The 20,402-nt window shown below is 55.1% G+C and overlaps 6 protein-coding genes across 6 annotated transcripts; 3 read left to right on the top strand and 3 right to left on the bottom strand.

The window, feature by feature from the left end:
* Positions 1-420: 420 nt before the first annotated feature.
* PG997_006067 (methionyl-tRNA formyltransferase) lies at positions 421-2,095 on the top strand (the record flags this gene model as incomplete). Its single annotated transcript, XM_066810382.1, has 3 exons — positions 421-763; positions 903-973; positions 1,097-2,095. 3 exons carry the CDS (start codon positions 421-423, stop codon positions 2,093-2,095), a joined length of 1,413 nt encoding a protein of 470 aa, XP_066669305.1.
* A 376-nt stretch (positions 2,096-2,471) lies between these two features.
* Positions 2,472-2,941, bottom strand: PG997_006066 (uncharacterized protein; the record flags this gene model as incomplete). The annotated part of the gene is made up of 2 exons (XM_066810381.1): positions 2,472-2,715; positions 2,787-2,941. Coding segments are annotated over 2 exons (399 nt in total), but the record flags the coding sequence as incomplete, so codon positions are not given.
* A 3,150-nt stretch (positions 2,942-6,091) lies between these two features.
* On the top strand, positions 6,092-7,168 carry PG997_006065 (Fe-S cluster assembly protein dre2; the record flags this gene model as incomplete). The annotated part of the gene is made up of 1 exon (XM_066810380.1): positions 6,092-7,168. One exon carries the CDS (start codon positions 6,092-6,094, stop codon positions 7,166-7,168), a length of 1,077 nt encoding a protein of 358 aa, XP_066669303.1.
* Positions 7,169-7,983: 815 nt separating this feature from the next.
* On the bottom strand, positions 7,984-16,029 carry PG997_006064 (Glucan 1-3-beta-glucosidase; the record flags this gene model as incomplete). Its single annotated transcript, XM_066810379.1, has 16 exons — positions 7,984-8,247; positions 8,349-8,873; positions 8,915-9,582; positions 9,661-9,957; positions 10,038-10,147; positions 10,234-10,367; positions 10,417-10,575; positions 10,725-11,000; positions 11,086-11,700; positions 11,824-11,935; positions 11,994-12,064; positions 12,179-14,918; positions 14,981-15,156; positions 15,214-15,390; positions 15,530-15,708; positions 15,774-16,029. Coding segments are annotated over 16 exons (6,759 nt in total), but the record flags the coding sequence as incomplete, so codon positions are not given.
* Positions 16,030-16,950: 921 nt separating this feature from the next.
* Positions 16,951-17,487, top strand: PG997_006063 (uncharacterized protein; the record flags this gene model as incomplete). Its single annotated transcript, XM_066810378.1, has 1 exon — positions 16,951-17,487. One exon carries the CDS (start codon positions 16,951-16,953, stop codon positions 17,485-17,487), a length of 537 nt encoding a protein of 178 aa, XP_066669301.1.
* Positions 17,488-17,714: 227 nt separating this feature from the next.
* PG997_006062 (subtilase) lies at positions 17,715-19,000 on the bottom strand (the record flags this gene model as incomplete). Its single annotated transcript, XM_066810377.1, has 2 exons — positions 17,715-18,825; positions 18,879-19,000. 2 exons carry the CDS (start codon positions 18,998-19,000, stop codon positions 17,715-17,717), a joined length of 1,233 nt encoding a protein of 410 aa, XP_066669300.1.
* Between the last annotated feature and the right edge of the window lie 1,402 nt (positions 19,001-20,402).

The following is a 20,402-nucleotide window of genomic DNA, read 5'->3' as shown; positions in this document are numbered from 1 at the left end:
TTAAATGCATATTGCATTAAGCCAGTTTCGAAGACCCATGCTGCCGGGACAAAACGTCATGGTGAAAAACTGTTCATCCGCTTCGGCGCCGAGTACGAAGAACGAATACGAAAACGCAACGACAACCGGTCCTATTCATTGACTGCGACAGGACTGAGGAGATCGGGCCTGATTTCTGCTTGTTACCCGAAACACCGGGGCAGGATTTCCGAAGAGTGCGGTGCCTAAGTAAAGCCAGCAGCAGCTCCCCCAAGCGCGTTCAAGCTTGGATCCACATTGAAGCCAATTCAATCCCATTGTACGAGTTTGGTCGCTATACTTGGCAACACGGACAGTGCAGGCATCGCAAGAAAAGAACCAATGGTATAACAAGTACCAATACTACAGCCATCCACCAAGGCGGGCCAGCCGAAACGGAGGATGACGATGATGCGCCGTCCCGTGGTCGCGATGAGCGGCGTGCTGTCATGCACCGCCGCCAAAGCTAGGCAGTCACCGTGGATAGCGACAACTTCACGCCAGTTGTGGTGGCACTGTTGCTATTCCCAGAGAGGATTTTCTACTACCAGCCGGACTCTCCAGCAGCAGAAGAAGCAGTCCGATGCCCTACGCATCCTGTTCTGCGGCTCCGACGAGTTCAGCAGCGCCTCGCTGAGAGCCCTGCACGAGGAAAAGGAGCGGAACCCCGGCCTGATCGAGTCTATTGATGTCGTGGTTCGGCCGGGGAAGCGGGTCGGTCGAGGATTGAAGTTGATGCAGCATCGTGAGTAATGTCATCTCTTCTCTGTCTTTCGTGCGAACCGCTAGCTGCTTTTCACTCTTGCTCCTATATGACCGCCCCTCGCCGAATGTGATATGGTCATGGTGCACATGGAGGCCATATAAGCTAACACTGTCGCCAGCACCAATTAGATCTGTAGCCGAGACGCTTGGGCTTCCCATCCATGAGCGAGATACCTTCACCAACTGGGAAGTGAGTCACCACCGCTACATACCGCCAACCTGATTTCGCTCATCGTCCATGGCACTTACCTCTCCGACCCCGCTGTCTTGGCGGCTGTGTCTGTAGATCAGAAGACTGATTCCTCCCTCCTAGATGCCCCCAGCGATCAACCTGATCATAGCCGTCTCGTTCGGCAAACTCGTACCCAATCGCCTCCTCCAAGCCGCCAAGTACGGCGGCCTGAACGTGCACCCGTCCTTGCTGCCGAACCTGCGCGGCCCGGCCCCGCTGCACCATGCCCTGCTGCGCCGGATGGACGCAACGGGCGTGTCGCTGCAGACCCTCAGCCCGCACGAGTTCGACAAGGGCCTCGTGCTCGTGCAGTCGTGGGACGACGACCTGATCCGGATCCCGCCGCGGTGCACGGTCCCGCAGCTCCTCGAGCTCGTCACGCCCGTCGGGGCCCAGATGCTGGTCCAGGGTCTGCGGGACGGCGTCCACGTCCCTCCGCTCGAGGAGCAGAGCGGCGTCGCGAAGAGCCAGGATCAGGACCAGGACCAGGCTGCTACCATATTCCATGCCCCCAAGATCGAACCCAAGGACCGGGCTCTCCACGAGAATTTCACCTTCTTCGATCAAGAACAGGCCGATAAGTATCCGCTCGAGTCGGCCGGCGACCTGCTCCCTTTCCCTGAGCGCCTGCGACAAGTAGGGCCCGTCGACTCTATCGCGCTCGCCCAGCGAGTGATAGGACCGCTCTGGTTCCTGGTCATGGACCAGAAAAGTGGTGCTATCAAGCGCATCATAATCGACAAAGCTGACGACGATATTGTCCTTAGAAAACTGCCCGCTCATCTCCCTAGTGACGTGCCAAGCAGCTCAGGGATATCATTTGAGGGCTCCATTATCTTTGCTTCAGAAACCCAACCCGACAACGGGCATTGGTCCAGTGCCAGCTTACTTTGGTATATCCTCGAGGAGGGTGACGACAGCATTTATCTCTTCGATGGGCCTGGCAGTAAGCCTGTACGGAAGCGTCAGTTCCGCTGCCTAAGGGTTCCCAGTTTGAAGGTCGACGGCCAGGCTGCAAAGCCTGCGAGGCAGGTTTTGGAGCACTTTGAGAGATTCTCTGGTTTGCCGAAAAGCGGGTAGCTCTATTAAAGCAAAGACTATCAATATCCCATCTCAGCTGTACGATTCAATACGGTCACTGGTGTGAGGACACTTGGGAAAATATTTTAGTACAAGGTCAATTGGTCATATCTCATTTGAGGAGCCAATGACTCCACGAATTGTGGCTAGTGTTACATTCATTGATGCCCCCCTGCTACCCTTGTAGACATCTCTTTAATCATCAATCCCTAACGCAAGGAGACTGTTCATGTCTCGTAATGATGCCATCTCAGACGCCATTGTCAATCCTAATGTGCCAACTTCCAGCAAAGATGTCGGGTGCTTATGTTGTTTCAAATGTGTGGGCGTGGGGCATATGTGTGTCCCTTCTGGGGAGCTTGAGAAATACTACATTTTACTTGTGGTCCTTCTCGTCCACAGAGCTGCCGGCGCTCGAGGAGCTCTCGGTCTTGGTGAGGGTGTCGTCATCCTCATGCTCAGGGCCATGGATGCTCTCCTCGAAGACGGGCTCGGGCTCATTGACCTCAAACTTCGTCTTGAAGTCGTGGAGGTGGTTCGAGTAGCCGCTGCTGTTGGAGCGGCGACGAGCGTTGGTGAAGGCGAACTCCTCGTCGACTACCTCGGTACCGAGACCACCCCTGGGAGATGGTGAGCTTCCAATCCCGGATGGCGGCGTTGAGATGAGAACAGGGTATGAAGGAGAACTTACCAGTTGCCACGGCCGCCGCCATTCTTCTTGGTCTTCTTGGGGTCAACACCGTCGAAGCCGTTCTTGGCGAAGAACTTGGGAAGGTTGTCCTGGGGGAGAACTGTACCCTCGGCCAGGCCGGCGTGGTCCTTCTCGTTGTACTTGTGAGATCGAGTCACTACGAGGGTGATGGCCCGTCAGCAACCAGTGTACTTGTTTACTCTAAGAGGGTAGGTAGCATGAATGGTGTCAGGCAGATGATTCCGTTGTGATCCCATTGCCGCCATGGCGACGTAGTGTTTGCAGATAATAGTAGGCCCATCTACAAGATGTAGACATCGAAGTCCGCCTAGCTGCTAGATGGGATATACCAAGGAGGGATTCATAGTGATAGGGAGAGGCAGGTGGTCAGACGAGCCAAAGGTCACGTCAGAGGGCAATCATGCGGGGTTTGGGGCCAGTCGAGAAGACAGTAATACAGCCAAAGAGTACTTACTGGTGAAGATTGGAGTGAAGTAGTGGTGATGGTGTGTTAGGTTGTTTCGATGAAGATTGCAATCCTGAAGACCTGATGACGGTTTGAAGATTGGGTTGGATGAAAGCTGGTGATGGATGTAAGACGGGTTGGAAGTTGGAGGGTGGTTGAAGATGGGAGAAGATAGAGTAGTGGTAGGTGGTTGCTTTGTTTGGGGTTGTTGACGGGGATGGAGCGGATGAAGTTGGAGCTGGAGCTGGAGGCGGGGGTGCCGGATGCCGTTTCCCTTGAAGCTTGGGTAGCTGGGAGTTGAGGGGTCAAGTTGGGATTGAGATGATAATTACTTCCAGTGGGTAGTATTATAATCAATCAATTGGGTCAATTGGGATTACAGGGCACAGGTAGTGTCTCCCTTTTTATGTTCTTACTGAAGATGCTTGTTTGGTGTTGGGGGAGATGGAGGATGGGAAGGAAAGTAAAGCGTGCTGCAATTGGGTTGAAGGAAGCTGCTCTTTTTATTCACTAGAAGAGGAAGTCAATCGCATTGGAAGACTGGACGAGAGATCCCGCTGCCGGCAGTCAGATGCTCAGTGCCCCCCCAACAAGTTGAGGTGATTTGACTTAGTGAAGATGTGACTCTCCTCTGTCGGAACATGGATGGCTCTGGAAGAACAGGTACGGCCCAGCTACAAAACCCAATGGGTGGTGGTGGTTTGCGATGGCTCAATTGGATGGAGCAGCAGCAGGCCAAGCATCGGGGTCCTGGTCGCGTGACCTCAGGCAACTCCCCACGCGATCATCAGATGATGGCTCTATTGCTCCTTACCTAGAGATTGCGTGCGACGACTGCTAAAGTAGCCGCGACATTTAACGGCGCCGCCTCCGTAATGACCACTCCGGAAAACCCCATTACCCCAGCCTGCTAGCGGGCTGCCAGTGAGTAATGTACGCGGCGGTAGCGGTACAACTGCCAACCGGAATGCCATGTTGTAAGTTTGTCTTGCCATGGCAGCAGAAAGCGGGCAAGCACCTAGAAGCTCGTACGTAAACCTTCTAACCTTGAAGCGCCTGCTACGTAAACGGAGCGCACAGGGAGGGATCTAGTTGTTACTGATGATCACGCACGCACGCACATTGCTGTCTCTGCCTCTGCCTCTGCCTCTACACAACATACATGCTGCAGCATAGACGTGGTATTCGCGATTTGCATACATGTAGGTAGGTAGTGGTGGTCTTACATCAATTGCTGATACGCTGCGGGCCTGTTTCCATCATACCTACCTGTAACCTACCTACCTGATCGACCTCCTTGAATGCAATGCTAACCTACATGTAGCCAATGGGTCCCTTGCAGTCCTGGTCGTGAGGTAAGTAGCAAATGCGCCAATTATTGTTTGTTTTTGCTGTATGGTACGATTCTTCCCAGCCGTGCAGTCATAAAGCACGAATGGCAAGAACGTTGGTGGGCGAAGAGAAGAAAAAGCAAAACAAATTGAACGTCAATACAGTCTGACAATCAATTGCGGCCGGCTGCACGTTTATGTCACAGGTCTCCATCCGCCTCCGCGAGCGGCCCCCTAACCTCTTTAGAATTAGGGGCCTGCACCCTTGATGCGGGGAAGAACCCACTTCTCCTGCTGGGAGCCTGGGACGCTACTCCCCTTTTTCCCTGCCTTTCCAATTGATGTTCCGGCCTGCAGACCTATTGGCAGACACAGTTGCTTCCCGTTGACGACTTGTTTCTCCAGTTTGTCGTCAATCTGGCCCGCAACCTGTATTCGATCAAGGGAATGACTCGTTGCACTCAGCTTGATTCGTCGGTCCTCTTGATCTGGTAACAAATCTGGAAATCTCTAGTAGTCTCTTTGAAGTGAAGAGCCAGCCAGACATTCCAATCCGGTTTCGTACGATTCTACATACCTACTACTACCAGCTACGCGAAGAAAAGGGTCCATCCCCGGCCTTTTTCAGCTGGACCTTGTTCCTCGCCGCGGCTGACAGATGCCTTGCTCCGCGGCGTGCTGAAGTCAGGGGTGCAGCCACTGTCCGACTGTCCAGGCAAAATGGTCTCCACTCTCGAGAGAGGTCTGGACTCTGGGCAAAGCATGCAAAGGCATGGAAATCGAGTCACTGTGCCGTGCCATGTGACCAACTACCTAAGGCTGTGACCACTTCTTCCGACTTCTTCTTGACTGGTGTTTCTTCTACATATGATCGATACTGACGGGGCAGATGAGCTGGCAAGGGCATGTACACTATTGATTGCGGTGATCTACAGCGTTGTCGCTAGAGGGGAGGACCAACCCGCCTAATAATCGACGGTTCCCATACTTCAGCGTGGAGGCCCGACGTCACCCAGCCTGCCACCCCACGGCCGCCGCTATCGGATCTGATAACGGCAGTGGAGGGCACCCCGGAGATGCTTTGCGACCTTATCGAAAATTTGTTCGCATCGCCGCCCGAAAGACGAGTGACTAATCCAGCATCTCCGCTTCTGAAATACTGCCCATAATCATTGAACGGGCATTTGTAAGCCGCCTGATGCCATATTACCAGCAAACTCAGAAACCATCCATCCGCTGCCTTACTCGTGCATGCCGTTTTGCGCATTGAATCCATCCCCATTTTGCAGTCAACTGATTTCCAACTTGTTTGTCGCTCGTACGACAACTTAAGAGCCTCGCATAAACCACCCCTCACTCACCTCATCAACCGCCCATTTCTGGCCCCACCCCTGCCGAATTATCTAGATCTTCAAGAGATCACGAGGACAAAAAACGAAACAACCCGCGGTAAATTCCCTCAACCGATTACGACGACGCCCTCGCGCACCACTGTACCATACGCCGACATGTCGCCCGCGGCGGTCACGATCGACAACACCGACGATTTCGTCACCCCCTCGGCGGCGGCGCAAGGAGGAGAAGCCTCCCCCGCCCGCACTCTGCTGCTCGCCCCGCCATCGATCGCGAGCCACGAAGAGAAGCTACGAGATGTCCTCGCTGCCCACGAGCGATCTACCACCGACCTGCAGATGCTTGACCGCCTCTCCGCAGGCCTTGTTTCCCTCCCGGATGACACCTACGACCTGATCCTGGTCTTGACAGACGCCGATGGCTTTCGGATCGAGTCTTCGCTTCTCCTCAACCGCGACGTCTTCAGCAAGATCGTACCGGCGTTGAAGGTGGGAGGCAAGGTCCAGGCACAAGACGGCTCTTTTGGTCCCGACAGCAAAGGTCCGGATTCGCGCGAAGCCGTCCTCGCTGGCCTCGTTGCGACCGACAATGGCTTCTTGAAGGCGGATGACGCCGAGGCGGCGGTACCGCTGAAGCTCGGGTTTGGAAAGAACAAGAAGAGGAGCTCAGCTGGTCCTGCCGTTGAGAGTGTCACAATACATCAAGCCAGGGGTGCCAATGAAACGCTGGACATGAAGCCGCCTGCAGCGAAGCCAGCCGGCGTGGGTTTCGTCGACCTCAGTGACGATTTCGACTTCCCGGAGGATGATGGCGACTTGATTGACGAGGATACATTGTTGACAGAAGAGGACCTCCAGAAGCCTCTTGAAATTCGTGAGTACATCGTCGTACAGGAACCGCGTGAACCTACTGACATCAGTGTAGCTACGGAGTGCGTACCCAAGGTGGGAAAGCGGCGCCGGGCGTGCAAGGACTGCACCTGCGGTCTTGCAGAGAGGCTGGCCCAAGAGGATGATAAGAAGCGAGCGGAAGCCGACTCCAAGCTCCAGTCCTTGAAGCTCGGAGCAGATGACCTGACCGAGGTGGATTTCACCGTCAAGGGCAAGGTCGGCTCTTGTGGCAACTGCTCCCTCGGCGATGCCTTCAGGTGCGACGGGTGTCCGTATATCGGCATGCCAGCCTTTAAGCCGGGAGAGGAAGTTCGACTGTTGAACAACGATGTTCAGCTATGATAGGAGGGATCAAGGCATCGATAGGCGTTAGGTACTAAAACAGGTCACGGTCATAGATTTGGATAGAGGCTCAGCTTTCCGGCCCTATCATTGCTGTGCACGCAGTCCAGTATAAACTGCAGTGTACATTGATATCCACAACAATACAATATCGAACATGGGTCTCAAAAGATTCAATTGCAGAACCCTCGCACCTTGGAAAATCACCTTCCCTCTTTTTTCCCACAGGTCACCATCGTCAATTGGGGCTGACCTCTTTCAGCTTGAGGACCAGGAGTTGGGGACTCCCATCACTGACCAACTGATGCCCGCCATGAGGACCCTCATGTATATGTCCATCCGCCTGACGGATGCCGAACAACGTGACAATACAGGCGAGCGTGAGACATTGGGCATATTTAGAGCGTTGGCTGAATGCCGATGTTTAGTGCTTCCATCACCACACCCCATCATGTTATACTGCGACCATGCAAATTTATTGCGGACGTTCAATGTGGACATAACGGTGTCTATATTCGTTTCTACTAACAAGAATATGAGAAGATGTAATTTCAAAACGGGCCAGTTTTGCCAAGAAAGAATCGAAACGTGATTTCAGGACGGGCAAGTTTGCCAAGAAAGAATCGAAATAGAATATCACTCTACTGCTTCATCTGGACCTTACGCTACGGACACGGTCCATCCTTAGAATCGAATGTGTTCTCAAGGCAAGCCGCGGGCCGTCCCCTTTGAACTGGAAGAGAGAAAACGATCGTTAGCCAGACTAATTGCCAGAAATAGGATGTCTGTGTTTGGATACACGGAAAAGACTTACAACAGAAGATAACCTTGTCGCTTTCGGTCCGGTCGAGGTACAGCGGGTAGTTCGCGCCGTACTTGGCGCTGGTGTACAGTATGTAGTTCCACGACCAGCCCATCCCGTTGTCCCCGCCGCAGGCGTAGTCGTCGACGCCGCTGCAGTCCTTGTCCCACAGCTTGCACTTGATCTCGGCGCGGCAGACTTCGACGCCGTCCTCCTCTACGGTGGCCGTCACCTCGGTCCCGGTAAGGGCGCCGGTTTTGGCGTAGATGTGGGCTTTCTGGTAATAGGGAGCAAAACGTTAGTGTATGTTTCAACAATCGTACGAACAGGACAATAGGGGGAGAAAGGAGAATAGGGTTAAGCCAAGGTATTTCTTACAAGGCAAGGGACTCTGTCGATCTTGGCGCATGCGCCCGGGGCGCAGAAGCGGATGTATTCGCATCGGCCATTGGCCACTCCACCACAATTCTCTTGTCGAGGGAAGAGCAGGCTGGTGCTATTGTGGTTGATGCTGCTCCTCTGGAGCTCCTGCCTCATGGCCGGCATCGCGGCCCAACTAGAACCCAGCTCAGATGCTGCTGCTGCTGCTGCTGCTGTTTGTTGTGAGGCTGGCGGCGGCGACGACGGCGGTGACAGCGGGCTCTCTGGCCCCGCGTCCGGCGCCGGCTCAGGCTCCGGGACTGGCAACGGGGATCGCACGGTGACGAAACCAGCGGTCGGGGTGGGCGTCGCCGGCGCGAACCCGTTCGGCAAGGCGACGGTGGGCGCGAGGCCGGCGGCCGTCACCTCGGGGCACCTGGTGCCGATGCTCGTGCTCAGGCAGATGGAGAACTCGCCGGTGCAGACGGGCGTGCCCGTGGCCGACCAGGTCGGGTTGCAGGGCGGCGTGGGCACGCAGAGGTCCTGGGTCACACAGGCGGACCGGCCCCCGAGCCGTTGCATACGGTCGAGCGGGTGTACGTCTTACACTCGCTCCCGGTGTAGGGCGATCCAGACGTGAGGGTCGGCATGTCGGTCCGGCCGGTCGTAGTGGCCGTTGGCCTGGACGTCGGCACATCTGTCCGGCCTGTCGTCGCCTGGTGGTTCGGGTCCTTGGGGTCGTAGTAGTCTGGCGGGAACCCCGTGGGGGTGGGTACGCAGTAGTACCCTCGGCAGAGCGTCCCGCAGCCGGACGTGCAGGTGGGCGATGGGGATCCCGGTCGGTACGTGATGGGGTCCCCTATCGTGTCGTCACCGCCGCCGCCGCCTCCACCAGGTAACCCACATGAGCCGCCATCATCACCACCGTCCTGGCGCTTCTTCAGTGGACAAGCCCCGCCCGGCTGCAGGTTCGAAAGACTCCCTGTTGGGCACGCTTTATTTTCGTCCGGGTTCACAAGGCAATCCTGTTGATTGTATTGGCCTGTCCAGATAAATGGCACCTTTTGTTTGGGCGGAAAGTCCCCTAGTCCGGCGCCGATTCCGACCTTTCTCATGTTGGCTCGCAAAGGCCTTTGCATAAACGCCAAGAGTTTCTTGACGTTCGCAGGATCTTCTAGCTCGCTTGCCCAATTACCCTTTTTGTTTGGGAGTCCACGCCAGTACGCGACGAGCGCGGAGACCATGGGAGCCGCTGGAAGCAATACCAGTCAGTTGTTTTCGACCAACGCACGACGGTTTCTTTCAAGCTTTATGTTAGGTCCGCACTTACCAAGTGAGTTTCCGTTGGCCTGCGCGATTCCACCATTCACTTCGGCGGCATACGTCTGCCATCCCGGCGCCATGATCAGCCAGCTTGCGTAGGGGCTGGCGGGCGAAACACGGCCCCACGCTTCGATGCCGCCCACGACGATGAGGTTGTCGATTCTCTCAGTGTTTTCGGGATCCGGATCTCCGAACCTGCTCGGCCAGCCATCCAGTCTGTCTCTTATGCCGGCGATCTGGTAGAAGTTATGCGCGGCACAGACTATAACCACGCCCCGGCTATCGAGCTCCTTGAGGATTTTGTCTGGGCAAGGGAGTGTCAGCCAGTTTCTCGACAGGTTAAAGACCACCAGTGGGTATTTTGGTTCGACCAGACAGACTTACAGAGCATAGCCCAGTGAGCTTCCCTCATGAACTTGGCGTGGGAGTTGATATCATTTACCCAACCAAAAGACATGTTGATGATAGACTTTCCTCTTCCGGCGGCGCCCTTCCTATCCACGTCTTCTAGGACTCTTATAAGGAGTTGTAGCGTCAGTGGTTGCTTTCCTACACGTTATATCATCTGGTATGACTTTACCTAACCAAACTCTGTAGGTATCTTTCTAGAATCAGGTTGTTCTTGTCTGGGGGATCGGCGTTCTCGTTGCCCACGACGATGATATTGGCCTTTTTCGCAAGACCGAGCTGCGTTTCAGGGGGAGGGAATATTAGCTGTCCGCTCGAAGCCCGGGTATGCGGCCGTACTAGGGCAACAACTTACCTGTGCGCCAAAGGCCAAGCTCACAACGTTGGTGCCGTGCGGTATCAGGGGTCTGCCTCTGTGAGCTGCCGATCCGTAATCGAATGGAGCAAACGTATCAGGCGGCGGCCGATTAAAACGCTTATCGTCCATGCCCACGGCGATCTGTGGAGCGAATTCCTGTCACCCAATATTATCAGCATAAACGCCTAGGAGAATGTTTACCTTATTGTAATGGTCGTTCTGTCTATTACAGATGGAGCCACTGGCGTAAACGGTGTAACCCAAGGAGCCTTGTCCATACTGCTGGGATTAGGCCATAGACTCACCGAGTGTCCGTCCTCAATCCCATCTTCGATGAAATAAATCGTCTGTCCAGTGCCGAACGAGTCATCTGCGCCGTAAAGGAACTCACCACCCCCGGCATAATCGTCCCAAAGTTCTCCAGGAGGCACGGAAATCTGAGAGAGCGCGTAGTAGTCGTCCAGCTGGACATCAATCGGGTCTCGTCGACCGAGCTTCGCGGGTTTCCGCGGCCGTGGCGTTTCATCGATGGTGACATTCCTCATAACAGTGCCACCGAGATTTGTAATAGCCCGCCGTTGCTATAGATAGTCAGTTCTGTCAGCTAATAGATAAGCCGCGACGAGATGTAGGAGGGCCAAGTCCCAAAGGGAATAAGGGGCTCACAGGATTTGAGTTGTCGCGTCCGTCGTAGCGGTCCACGTTCCACCTGTACTGTCCATATGCGTCGTTCACCAACCTGGTCCCGTCCGCGTGGCGCTCACGCGTAATTTGCTCGATATGGCATTCCTGCATGTTGGTGATGAAGAAGAAGGCGGTGAAACCGGCGGCCGTGATCTGCCTCGCTCTAGTCGCGTAGCCGAATCGCTGGAGGAACGCGACGATGCCGTCCACCCGACGGGGGTTAGCGGGATAGAGGATGGCATGGTCCAGGCCGTTGGCCGGAGGAGCCCTGCGCTGGATCTTCTCGTCCCGGCGGTCGGGGCCCTCCGTGGCCGTGGTGACGGGGGCGGTGGCGGCAGCCGTTCGTGGCGCCAAATCGATCGTGCATGCATCGACATTCGATGTGGTCGTGGCGCCCTCGTCGTCCTCGACGTTGCATCCCACAATGGTGGTGCATCTCTCGGGTGTGGCCGTGGCCGTGGTCTTGGACGTTCCGTCGGAGACGGTCACGCCAAAGCTTGTCGTAGTGCTGCAGAGCTCGGCTGTCTGCGTTTCGCAGTCGGTTGGCTGCTCCTTGGGGTATGTAACTTCACCATTGGAGCCAATCCTAGAGAGTAACTGTAGTCAGTACGAAGGAAATATACTATAAAACGAATTTCAGGTTCGCAAAAATCACGATAAAACAGATTTGATGTTTCGGGCACCAAATAAAAATATCGAAGAAACTATGACTCGATTTACCCCGTAGATAGGAAAAAGAGAATAGTATACGCACGTTACACGGGGCCAAGGACCAGGTAGTTTCCCTTTGATCAAAAACCCGCCTGGGACCTTGATGTTTGGAGGAGGACCCCTATACCTTATTAGCTTCACGATACTGACGGCATGGGGAACCGACAAGCGGCACTTACGGAGGAAGGATTCCCCTGGGGTATTTCCATCGCCAGCCTCCAATCTTCACATCGCCCCAGTTGATGCAAATCTGTGACGTAGTCAGCGCTGGGATCCTCCTCCACCCACTGAATGATATGTCGATAGAGTCGGCGGCAATGTGGTTACAGCGGCATTGAAAGGGGGAAATGCAGAGATCGCTTACCCAGAAGAACCACAGTTTACATGTGGTAGTAGTATCGTCGTCGTCATCTTCACCATCCTCCTCGACCCATTCAAGCTCCCCTTCCGGCCAACTCGTATACGTCGGCAGCGCCTCGGTGGTGGTGCCGGTCCAGCGCGTGCATCCCAGCTCGAAGTCGACCGTCGTGTCGGCATCAATGGTGACCGTCTTAGTCGCGGGACAGCCCCAGTCGAGCGTGGTCGGGCCGCTGCAGTCTTGGAGCGTGATGACGGCGTCTTGTTCGGGGATGTAGAAGGTGCTGGGAGGACACAAGAGGTAGTGAGGCGGCTTCGTGTAGGTTGATGCGGGAACGGAAATGGGTGGGCCCCCGGAGGTCGTCGTCCCCCCTGGAGGTCCCGTAGTCGGCCCAGTGGTTGGCCCGGTAGTCGGACCGCCGCTTGTACCGTCCGGCGGCCAGTCATTGATGGCCGGCCACGGTGGTAGCGTAAGGGTTCTAGTCAATGTTTGACCATCCTGGTCGGTGACGACAACGGTTTGTGGCGGGAGGATGACGCTGGGCTCAATGTTGAAGGTGCTGCCGCTCGTCGCGCTTCGGGTAACGTCCACGTTGGACACCGGGATGCGGTCCGTCGTGATGGGCGCCACCGTAATGGTGATGGTAGTGGTGGTTACCACGAACGAATCGCCCGAGCTGACGCCAACCTCGAGTGATGTGGTGTAGGGCTCTACCGTGATGGTAGTGGGCTCGCTCAGGGGCGTTGGCGCAATGACGAAAACACAGGGGGCCGACGGACACTGGGCAGTGTGGCCAGTATAGACCTCGGTACCGATGAAGACTACATCGCCACCGTCACTGTCAGGCTCGCCGTCGATCGGGAGCCACACGCTCACTTCGGTCGTATATCCCCGTTGGTTGTCGTCTGTCTGGTTGATGAAGTTCCCCTCCCCTGTTGCAATCTCCTCGACTGCCTTGGAGAAGATATTGAAAAGAGCCACGTCCTTGGATCCCTTGACTTCCATGACCTGTTGCTGACAGTCCTCTGGGCCCAGGCACTGTTGATCATAGTTGGAGAACCAGGAGTACAGTCCGACACTGTGCAAGAAGACACTCTCAGAGTCCAGGACGCGGAGGCCCCAGGCCTCCCTACACGAGTCGGTAGTACAATCAGCCCAGTCGGGGTCTCCAGGAAACAAGCCAAGGGAAGAGTTGAAGGGCGTTGGTGACACCGGTTCGGGTTGGAAGTAAGGCGATTCTGTCTGAATGTGACCAAGATAGACATTCTTGGCCTTGTACGTCTGATACTGGTAGAAGATGACATGCTCCGAGCCGGACCCGTAGATCCAGGTTGGCCCCTCGGACTCGATCAGTATGCCTCGGGCTGCGTAGAGACTGATCTGGGAAGCCGAAGAGTCGACCTCCCAGTACAGACTCATGTCGTTGTCGTGGTCGGCCACCCAGGTCCACATGTTCTCGAAGTAGCCCGATGCCTTCTTGGTTATATGGAGGAGCATGGTGGCGCAGATGCATGCCTCGTTGTATCCGAGCTTGGGGCAGTTGGCCACGTCCAGGTCGGTTCCAATACCTCCACCGACTCGGATGTGCGAGTCCCATAGGGCAGCTGACCCCTGAGACGACTCGTGGATGTTCCACTCCATCATGATAACGCCGGCCGTGCTGCCCTTGACGGTAAACATCATATCGACGATTTCCATGGTGCCGACGTCTCCCTCTTCGCCTACACGCACAGCTACCTTGGGATTCTCCATGTCTTGGAAGTAGCTGCCGGTGGCCTGGATTTGAGACCAACTGGTACCCTGCACCTTGGAGCCGTTCGGGATGGTGACGGTGCCTTGGATGGTGTAGATGCCGGCCGGGAAGTAAGCCACCAGGCCGGAAGAGGCGGCTTGCTGGAGGAACGAGTTGATAGCAGCCGTGTTGTCGCCACTGGCATCGTTGACACAGCCATGCTCGGTAGCAATCAGGAAGCTGGACGCGGGGAGGTTCTCATATTGTGGCCGGATCCGGGTGAAGAGCTTTCCGTCCCCATCTGTCATGACACTTGGCTTCGAGGGAGCACCCTGCACTGGGCCCGTTTCATACTTGCCATCGCCGCCTTCGTAGCGTCGACCATGAGCCCAGAGGTCCACCGTCGGACTGCCGCTCAGGAGAACCTCTCCGCTGTCGGTCTGGACGGCAGACCCCACGCCGCTGAACACGGTGTTATCGATGACAATGTTCGGGGCCGACGTCTCATTCCCGCTGGTCAAGATGCCGATGGGAACACCGCTGATGGTAGAATCAATGAGGGAGATGGACCCGATGCCCTGGCCATCAATACCTCCCCGCCCGCTGATGTTGAAGGCGATGCTGCCGCCGTCCACCTGGATCTTGTGCCAGTTGAACCCCCAGTCCCACACCATCTGCACCGCCGTAATGCAGTTGCTGAACTTGAGACTGGTGGCGGTATACTGCTGGGAGCCGACACGCCATCCGATGGCGCCGCCCTCAAACTCGAGGTCCGAGACGAAACCACCGGATCCGTTTTCGGTAAAGATGCCCACATGCGTAACATCGCCGCCGTCTGTAGAAGCGGTGGGCATCCGGAAAAGGAGGTTCTGTAGAGTACAGGCTTGGGACACTTGCCAGTGGATGCCCGTGGGAACTAGTTTCTGGTCGTGCTCATCCGTGGCCGATGGCATCTCCGTCAGGTCGAAGACGAAGTTTCGGATCTGACGGAAGAACTGGTTTTGATTGATGTACCTTGTTCAACCAATGATCAGTATCTTACGGAGTTGACCAACTTGGAGCCGAGCGTCACTTACCAGTTGACCCCTCTCCCATCGGGCTGGGCCATATTGGGAACGTATGGATCTACATCCATCAAAGCAATGCCCGTGAACTCATCACAGCCCTTGATAATTGGACGGTCGTTTGGGTCGCCGACAAACTGGGTGTAGTAGTACTGAATAATAGGGGTGCAGATCTTATAGGTTCCAGGCTATTGATGGGTTAGACTATGCGAACAGTACGACCACGATAAAGTCGTCGAGCTTACCGGGAAGTAGATGAGGGCTCCTTTGACGAAGGTGTTACCACACTCCTCACCACAGCGGTCCCCGTCGATTATGGCGGCGTTGATAGCCTCTTCCGTATTGGTCGCGCCGGTGTTGTCGGCGCCGTAGTCGGCGACAACATCCCGGTAGAACACATAACCATCGCCAGCATGAGGTGCCTAAGAAATGACGTGATCAGCTTTAAAGAATGGCTAGAATTGAACACCATCGAGTGAAGAGTATGAAATGAACAACATAAAATAAACACTATAAAATAAACAACATAAAATAAACAGTATAGAGTAAACAGCTACAAACCTTTCCCAGTGGCCCGAGTTGAGTCAACCAGAACCCTCCGCCCTGACGAGCTTGCAGCGTCGCGTTAGAGACTGACGAAGAGGAGTTTGGCATAATCCCAGCCGACTTCCTCCCCTTCAACTTCTCCATGTACTTCTCAAAGCTCCCAGACTGCTGCCATACAGGACCATTGTATTCGCCTAAGCGGTTAGCCTACGTATGATGAAAATAGGGGGGTGGGTATAATCTTTTTGATCTGTGGTACCATTTATAGGTGCAACGCCCCTTTTATTCCCCGTGTTGTCCACCATGTAAGAGGGACTTTCTGGGGGCGGTTTCTGGAATACTCGTGGAAACGACTCGATATCTGATGCCGCTTGGATCTTTGCCCATTGTGTTGAATCGACACAACCAGCCAAGGTTGGAAGCAGAGCTGCGAGCCATAATGGCTGCTGCAATATAGCTCTCATATTCGCAAAATAGTATAGCTCACGCAGCAATATAGATGCGAATAAATGGCCCTTGATAGAGTTTCAGTAAAATTGCGATTTTTATAACGCGTCTATCAGAAGACTATAAGACACTCCGTTGCCGCCAAGAGTCTCTACAGACTCGGGTTCAGCTGTTTCCAACTCGCGAGCCCGGCGAGACTGAATACTGGAGATGCTCCGTTCGGACTCGGAAGCGACGGCTCGCTCATAGAGTGAATTTGCACCATGGCATGACCCAACGCCATCGTTTGTCAAAGATGAGCGGCACAGCTTGCACGCGTGATGCTTCACACATACGTTCGGGGGAAGTCATCTCACTGCCAAGAAGAGAATAATATAAAATTTTGCAGTTGGTTCTAGGTTGGCATGCACGAAGCAATATTTCGGCGAAACTTGGTGGCCGAGACTGTGGTTCTATAAAAGATCGTGGGTTGATATTTTAGGCAGAAATCGAATCCATGTTCTCTGCAGCGGCGATGTTTGACAGACAAGGCAAAAGGGTTCCGCTGAGCTTCTGGCCGGTGCGCCTTGGCGGCCAGAAATCGGCTGTCCTGCTGCATCGGGAAGATGTCAGCTGACACAGGATCTACATCCCAGTCGAGCAGCTGGGCAGTTGGTTGTATGTTCTTAGCAAATAATCCACCGAGATGGCCTAGACAGGAGTCAACCTTTGGTTACAACGGCGGTGGACTGAGAATGCGACCACTGAAGTCGCATGCAGCAACGGGCAACGCAATGAGAGGCGTGGCATGTTGAACAGTGTATGTCCCACAGCGGGTGCGAAGATAAAAGGGATGATGCATCGGCCGTGTTGAGAAGGGAAGATATGGAAGAGCTCATCAGGACATTCACACACAAGCAAGCCTCCAGCGAAACGTACATCACATCACTACTTGGTCCCTCATCTCTGTTATACATCAGCATCCCGCCCTCTCTCAACGCCTCTCCAAAATGCATACCTCCCAAGCCATTCTCGCCACCCTGTCCCTCCTCAGCGGCACAGCCGTCGCCGGCGTCATGCGCCCCATGACGTGCTTCTTCCCCGAGCCCGCGGAGCGCATCTGCTACGACGAGGCCGACGGCGGCACGCCGCAGAACCTGAACTTGAAGGAGGTCGACTTCATCGCGCGGTACCTGCGCAGCTACCAGGATCAGGCCGTCAAGCAGGGGCAGTCGCCCTTCTTCAAGATGCCCGTCGCCGACGCCGACAACTGCGGCGAGTGGCAGGTCACCACCAAGGGCGGCACCTGGGCGCTGGCGAAGCTGGTCGGCGACGACAGCGCCGCCGTCACCTTCCGCGACATCGCCAACACCATCGACGGCGCCGCCGAGGGCAGCGCCGACGAGGCCCTGCTCGGTTGTGGCACCGCGGGCGGGCAGATGGGCGTCGCGGTCAACGCGACCGACCCGCTCTACGAGTCGGCCGAGTTCGTCGACGGGGGGTTCACGAACCAGGGCATTGTCATCAAGTTGGTGCACAGCCCTTGATAGGGGGATACGACGGGAGCGACCATCGAGAGCACTTCCCGGTGCGTTTGCTTACCGTAGGGAGGGCATGTTCAAAGATGCCGGGCCTCCACTGTCGTAACGTCAGTATTAGCTTAGGCACAATGTTGGCTTCCGTAGATCGATCTGAATTTGAGTCATTATTGAATCGCAAACGTATTGTGAAACTGGACTCCGAGCCTCATGGTAAAATTACCAGCTGCACTTGCTCAATCCCACACTTCTGCCACCCAGCCCGTATTGAACTGCCCCTCGCTTGCCTTGACAAGATCAAGGCGCCCCTCATCCCAGAAAACGAAGCCTAGCCATCGCCACCGAGCAACCTTTTCCATGACATCCATTCGCCTCCTTAAAGTTGCTGCGTCGGGCGCGCACCGCGGAAGGTCCTCGCCCCAGCGGCGGCAATCGAGGCCTTGCAGAGCATCGACCCAGCCAAAGGGCGGCTCACCGGCCGAAGTGCCAGCGACGAGGGGCGCCATCGCGTCTTCGCGCAGGTACAGCGCGTCCCTGACCTTGATGGCCTCTTCCTGCTTCTCCTGGCGAACCAGGAAGCTATGGGGCGCGTCGTCCCCCAGCGGCTCGAGGCGCTTCGTATTGGGAAAGTGCTCGCCTGCGGTGAGGACAGTGAACAAACACCGAGTCTTCCCCGGCTTGTCCGCTTCGCCTTGCAAGTACGTCCGCATCTTCTGCATCAATTCCGCGTCGATGGCGGCGGCCGACAGGATCTTGCGCCGGAGCAGGCCCATGTCGAGGACGTTGTAGAAATACTCGCCCTCGCCCTCGTACACGGGCACGGCTTTGTGGGTCAATAGTCTCCGCTCGGGCCGCGGCGTGCACGCGGCATAGGCGCGTTGGACGGAGAAGACGAAGGCGTGGGCCGTCGAGACCTGCTCCATCTCCCAGCTGGCGAAGAGGCCGAAGAAGCGGCTGTGTATCGACACGTCGGCGCAGTGGCGGCGGTCTGGTTCAGGGTGGATGCGCGCGAACACCTGGTAGCGGACCAAGGCCTGCGAGACGCGCTGGCGCTCGTCGTGGCTCAAGGGCGCTGCGATGGCGGCCGGTTGTTGTCCCCCGAGGGCTTCGAGGACAGGGAGCCGGGTCGCGGCATAGAAGTCCACGAAGAACTGGACTGTGCGCTGAAACTGGATGATGCCTATGACCTGGTCCTCGGTGATGCCCACGGTCGCCTTTCTGCCGGGCAGAAGGTCCTGGTACCGTTGGACTGCTTCGAGCGCCTCGTCGCAGTAAGATTCCGTGTACCAATTAAGCGGCGGCGTCAGGGACAAGGCAGCGTAATCCCGAATAACAGGACCCTCATGTCTGGAACATATTTCTAGCAGGATGGCGGTTTTGATTTCAGGAACACTCCATACAGCAAAGGTGAAGCCCGGATAAACGCATGGAGATCAGCCAAAGAGCCAGATGCAGAAAGAAGCGCTACCAGGATATCGACAGGCAAAGAGTGTAAATGGCTTGCGGCTGTGATGGAAGACATCGTATTGGCATCCAGTTGAACAATTGATTGTTACCGTTCAATGGGGTTTGATAGGCTAAGAGGTAGGAACACCAAACAGAGTAGTTTTTCTCATTATGTATTTTTGGAGGCGTGACTCACGCGTGGCGTGACGGTCAGCAACTGGGCGCATGTTGTTTAGGCCCCCAATGCCAACCTGGTTTCAACAACAGACCCCGCATCTCTTCTCTTGTAGATTCTGCAACCGGGATGGTCATTGAATCGTCACGTACTCTGCAGACATCGCAGAAGTTCCGAAGCCACCGGTGGTCGTCGTTGACGGAGGTAGTGCTACGGGGCTGCTCACGGAACCATGTTACGCCGTCACACAGCAATGGCAAGTATCGAGCGACGGGGTTTTGAAATTGCGTAACCAGATGGCAGCACCCAACCACGTCTGGCAAGGGTTTGGCCGGCCCCCAGGTCGGCTAGAGCGGCAATTACTCGACGAGTAACTATCGTCCGACGAAGGAGCGCCTGCAAGAACAGGTGAGCAGAAAATCCCTACGCTCGGATTCGCACGTTTGACTGTGCCACCTGACTGCATCAATGCAATGCTGTTGACTCGACTGTCGGGCACAGCAATAAAGGAATAGGAGTACATCGGTTGAGTAGGTAGGTATGTAGGATCTTGAACAGTCTCACGTCAGCTGGTCCCGGACTCGTGCATCCAGAAAAGAGCAGTGGTTCTCTATATCCAATATCAGGAGACTTGCTACATTGAGGCAGATCCAAGTCATTCTGGCAGTATAACCACTTTGGGAATCAACATTGTTGAACTGGTAGTGTACAAAGCTGAACCCTATACGCGAGAAACGGCCTAAATACTATCCAATCACGGCCTTTGGTTTGGTAGATCATCGTGCATAGTAGTCCCCCAAGGAAACCGCTTTCTAGAGCTCGTTGCCAGCAGCCCATCTTACATTCAAGACCTAGTGGCCCGCGATATTGGTTTCACTTTCCAGGGAGGGTTTATTTAACCCCTTCGCAAACTTCAACTGCCATACCTGAGTCCACCAGTGAGATAACAGAGAACTGACTACCATAGATTCTATATAAAAAGAGTCCTGTTATCTAAACAAAAGTAACCAAAAATTAAAAGAAAAAAGAAACTGAAACGGAACTACACAAGTCAGGCCGAAAAGGGGCAACACCGAATTACCTGCTAATTTGCATACGAAATTTCCACGCTCCTCGAACAATAATATCGTCACCCCGTGGCCCTTAATAATATATTCGCCACGGAGGCTTCTCCTCTAGACTTGGTCTTCCTTCGGATGTTGAAGCCTACTCGGATCAATGTTCGCCTTGACATTTCCAAGATTTCTATGCACTCCACCTCAACAGCCTAAAATCCATTCAAACTCATCTTGCATTCACGATA

The sequence above is a fragment of the Apiospora hydei genome (genome assembly GCF_038363865.1).
Source record: "Apiospora hydei strain CBS 114990 chromosome Unknown utg000005l_segment0_segment0, whole genome shotgun sequence".
In the NCBI taxonomy this organism is placed as follows: domain Eukaryota; kingdom Fungi; phylum Ascomycota; class Sordariomycetes; order Amphisphaeriales; family Apiosporaceae; genus Apiospora; species Apiospora hydei.
This window is presented reverse-complemented; position numbering and strand designations above follow the sequence as displayed.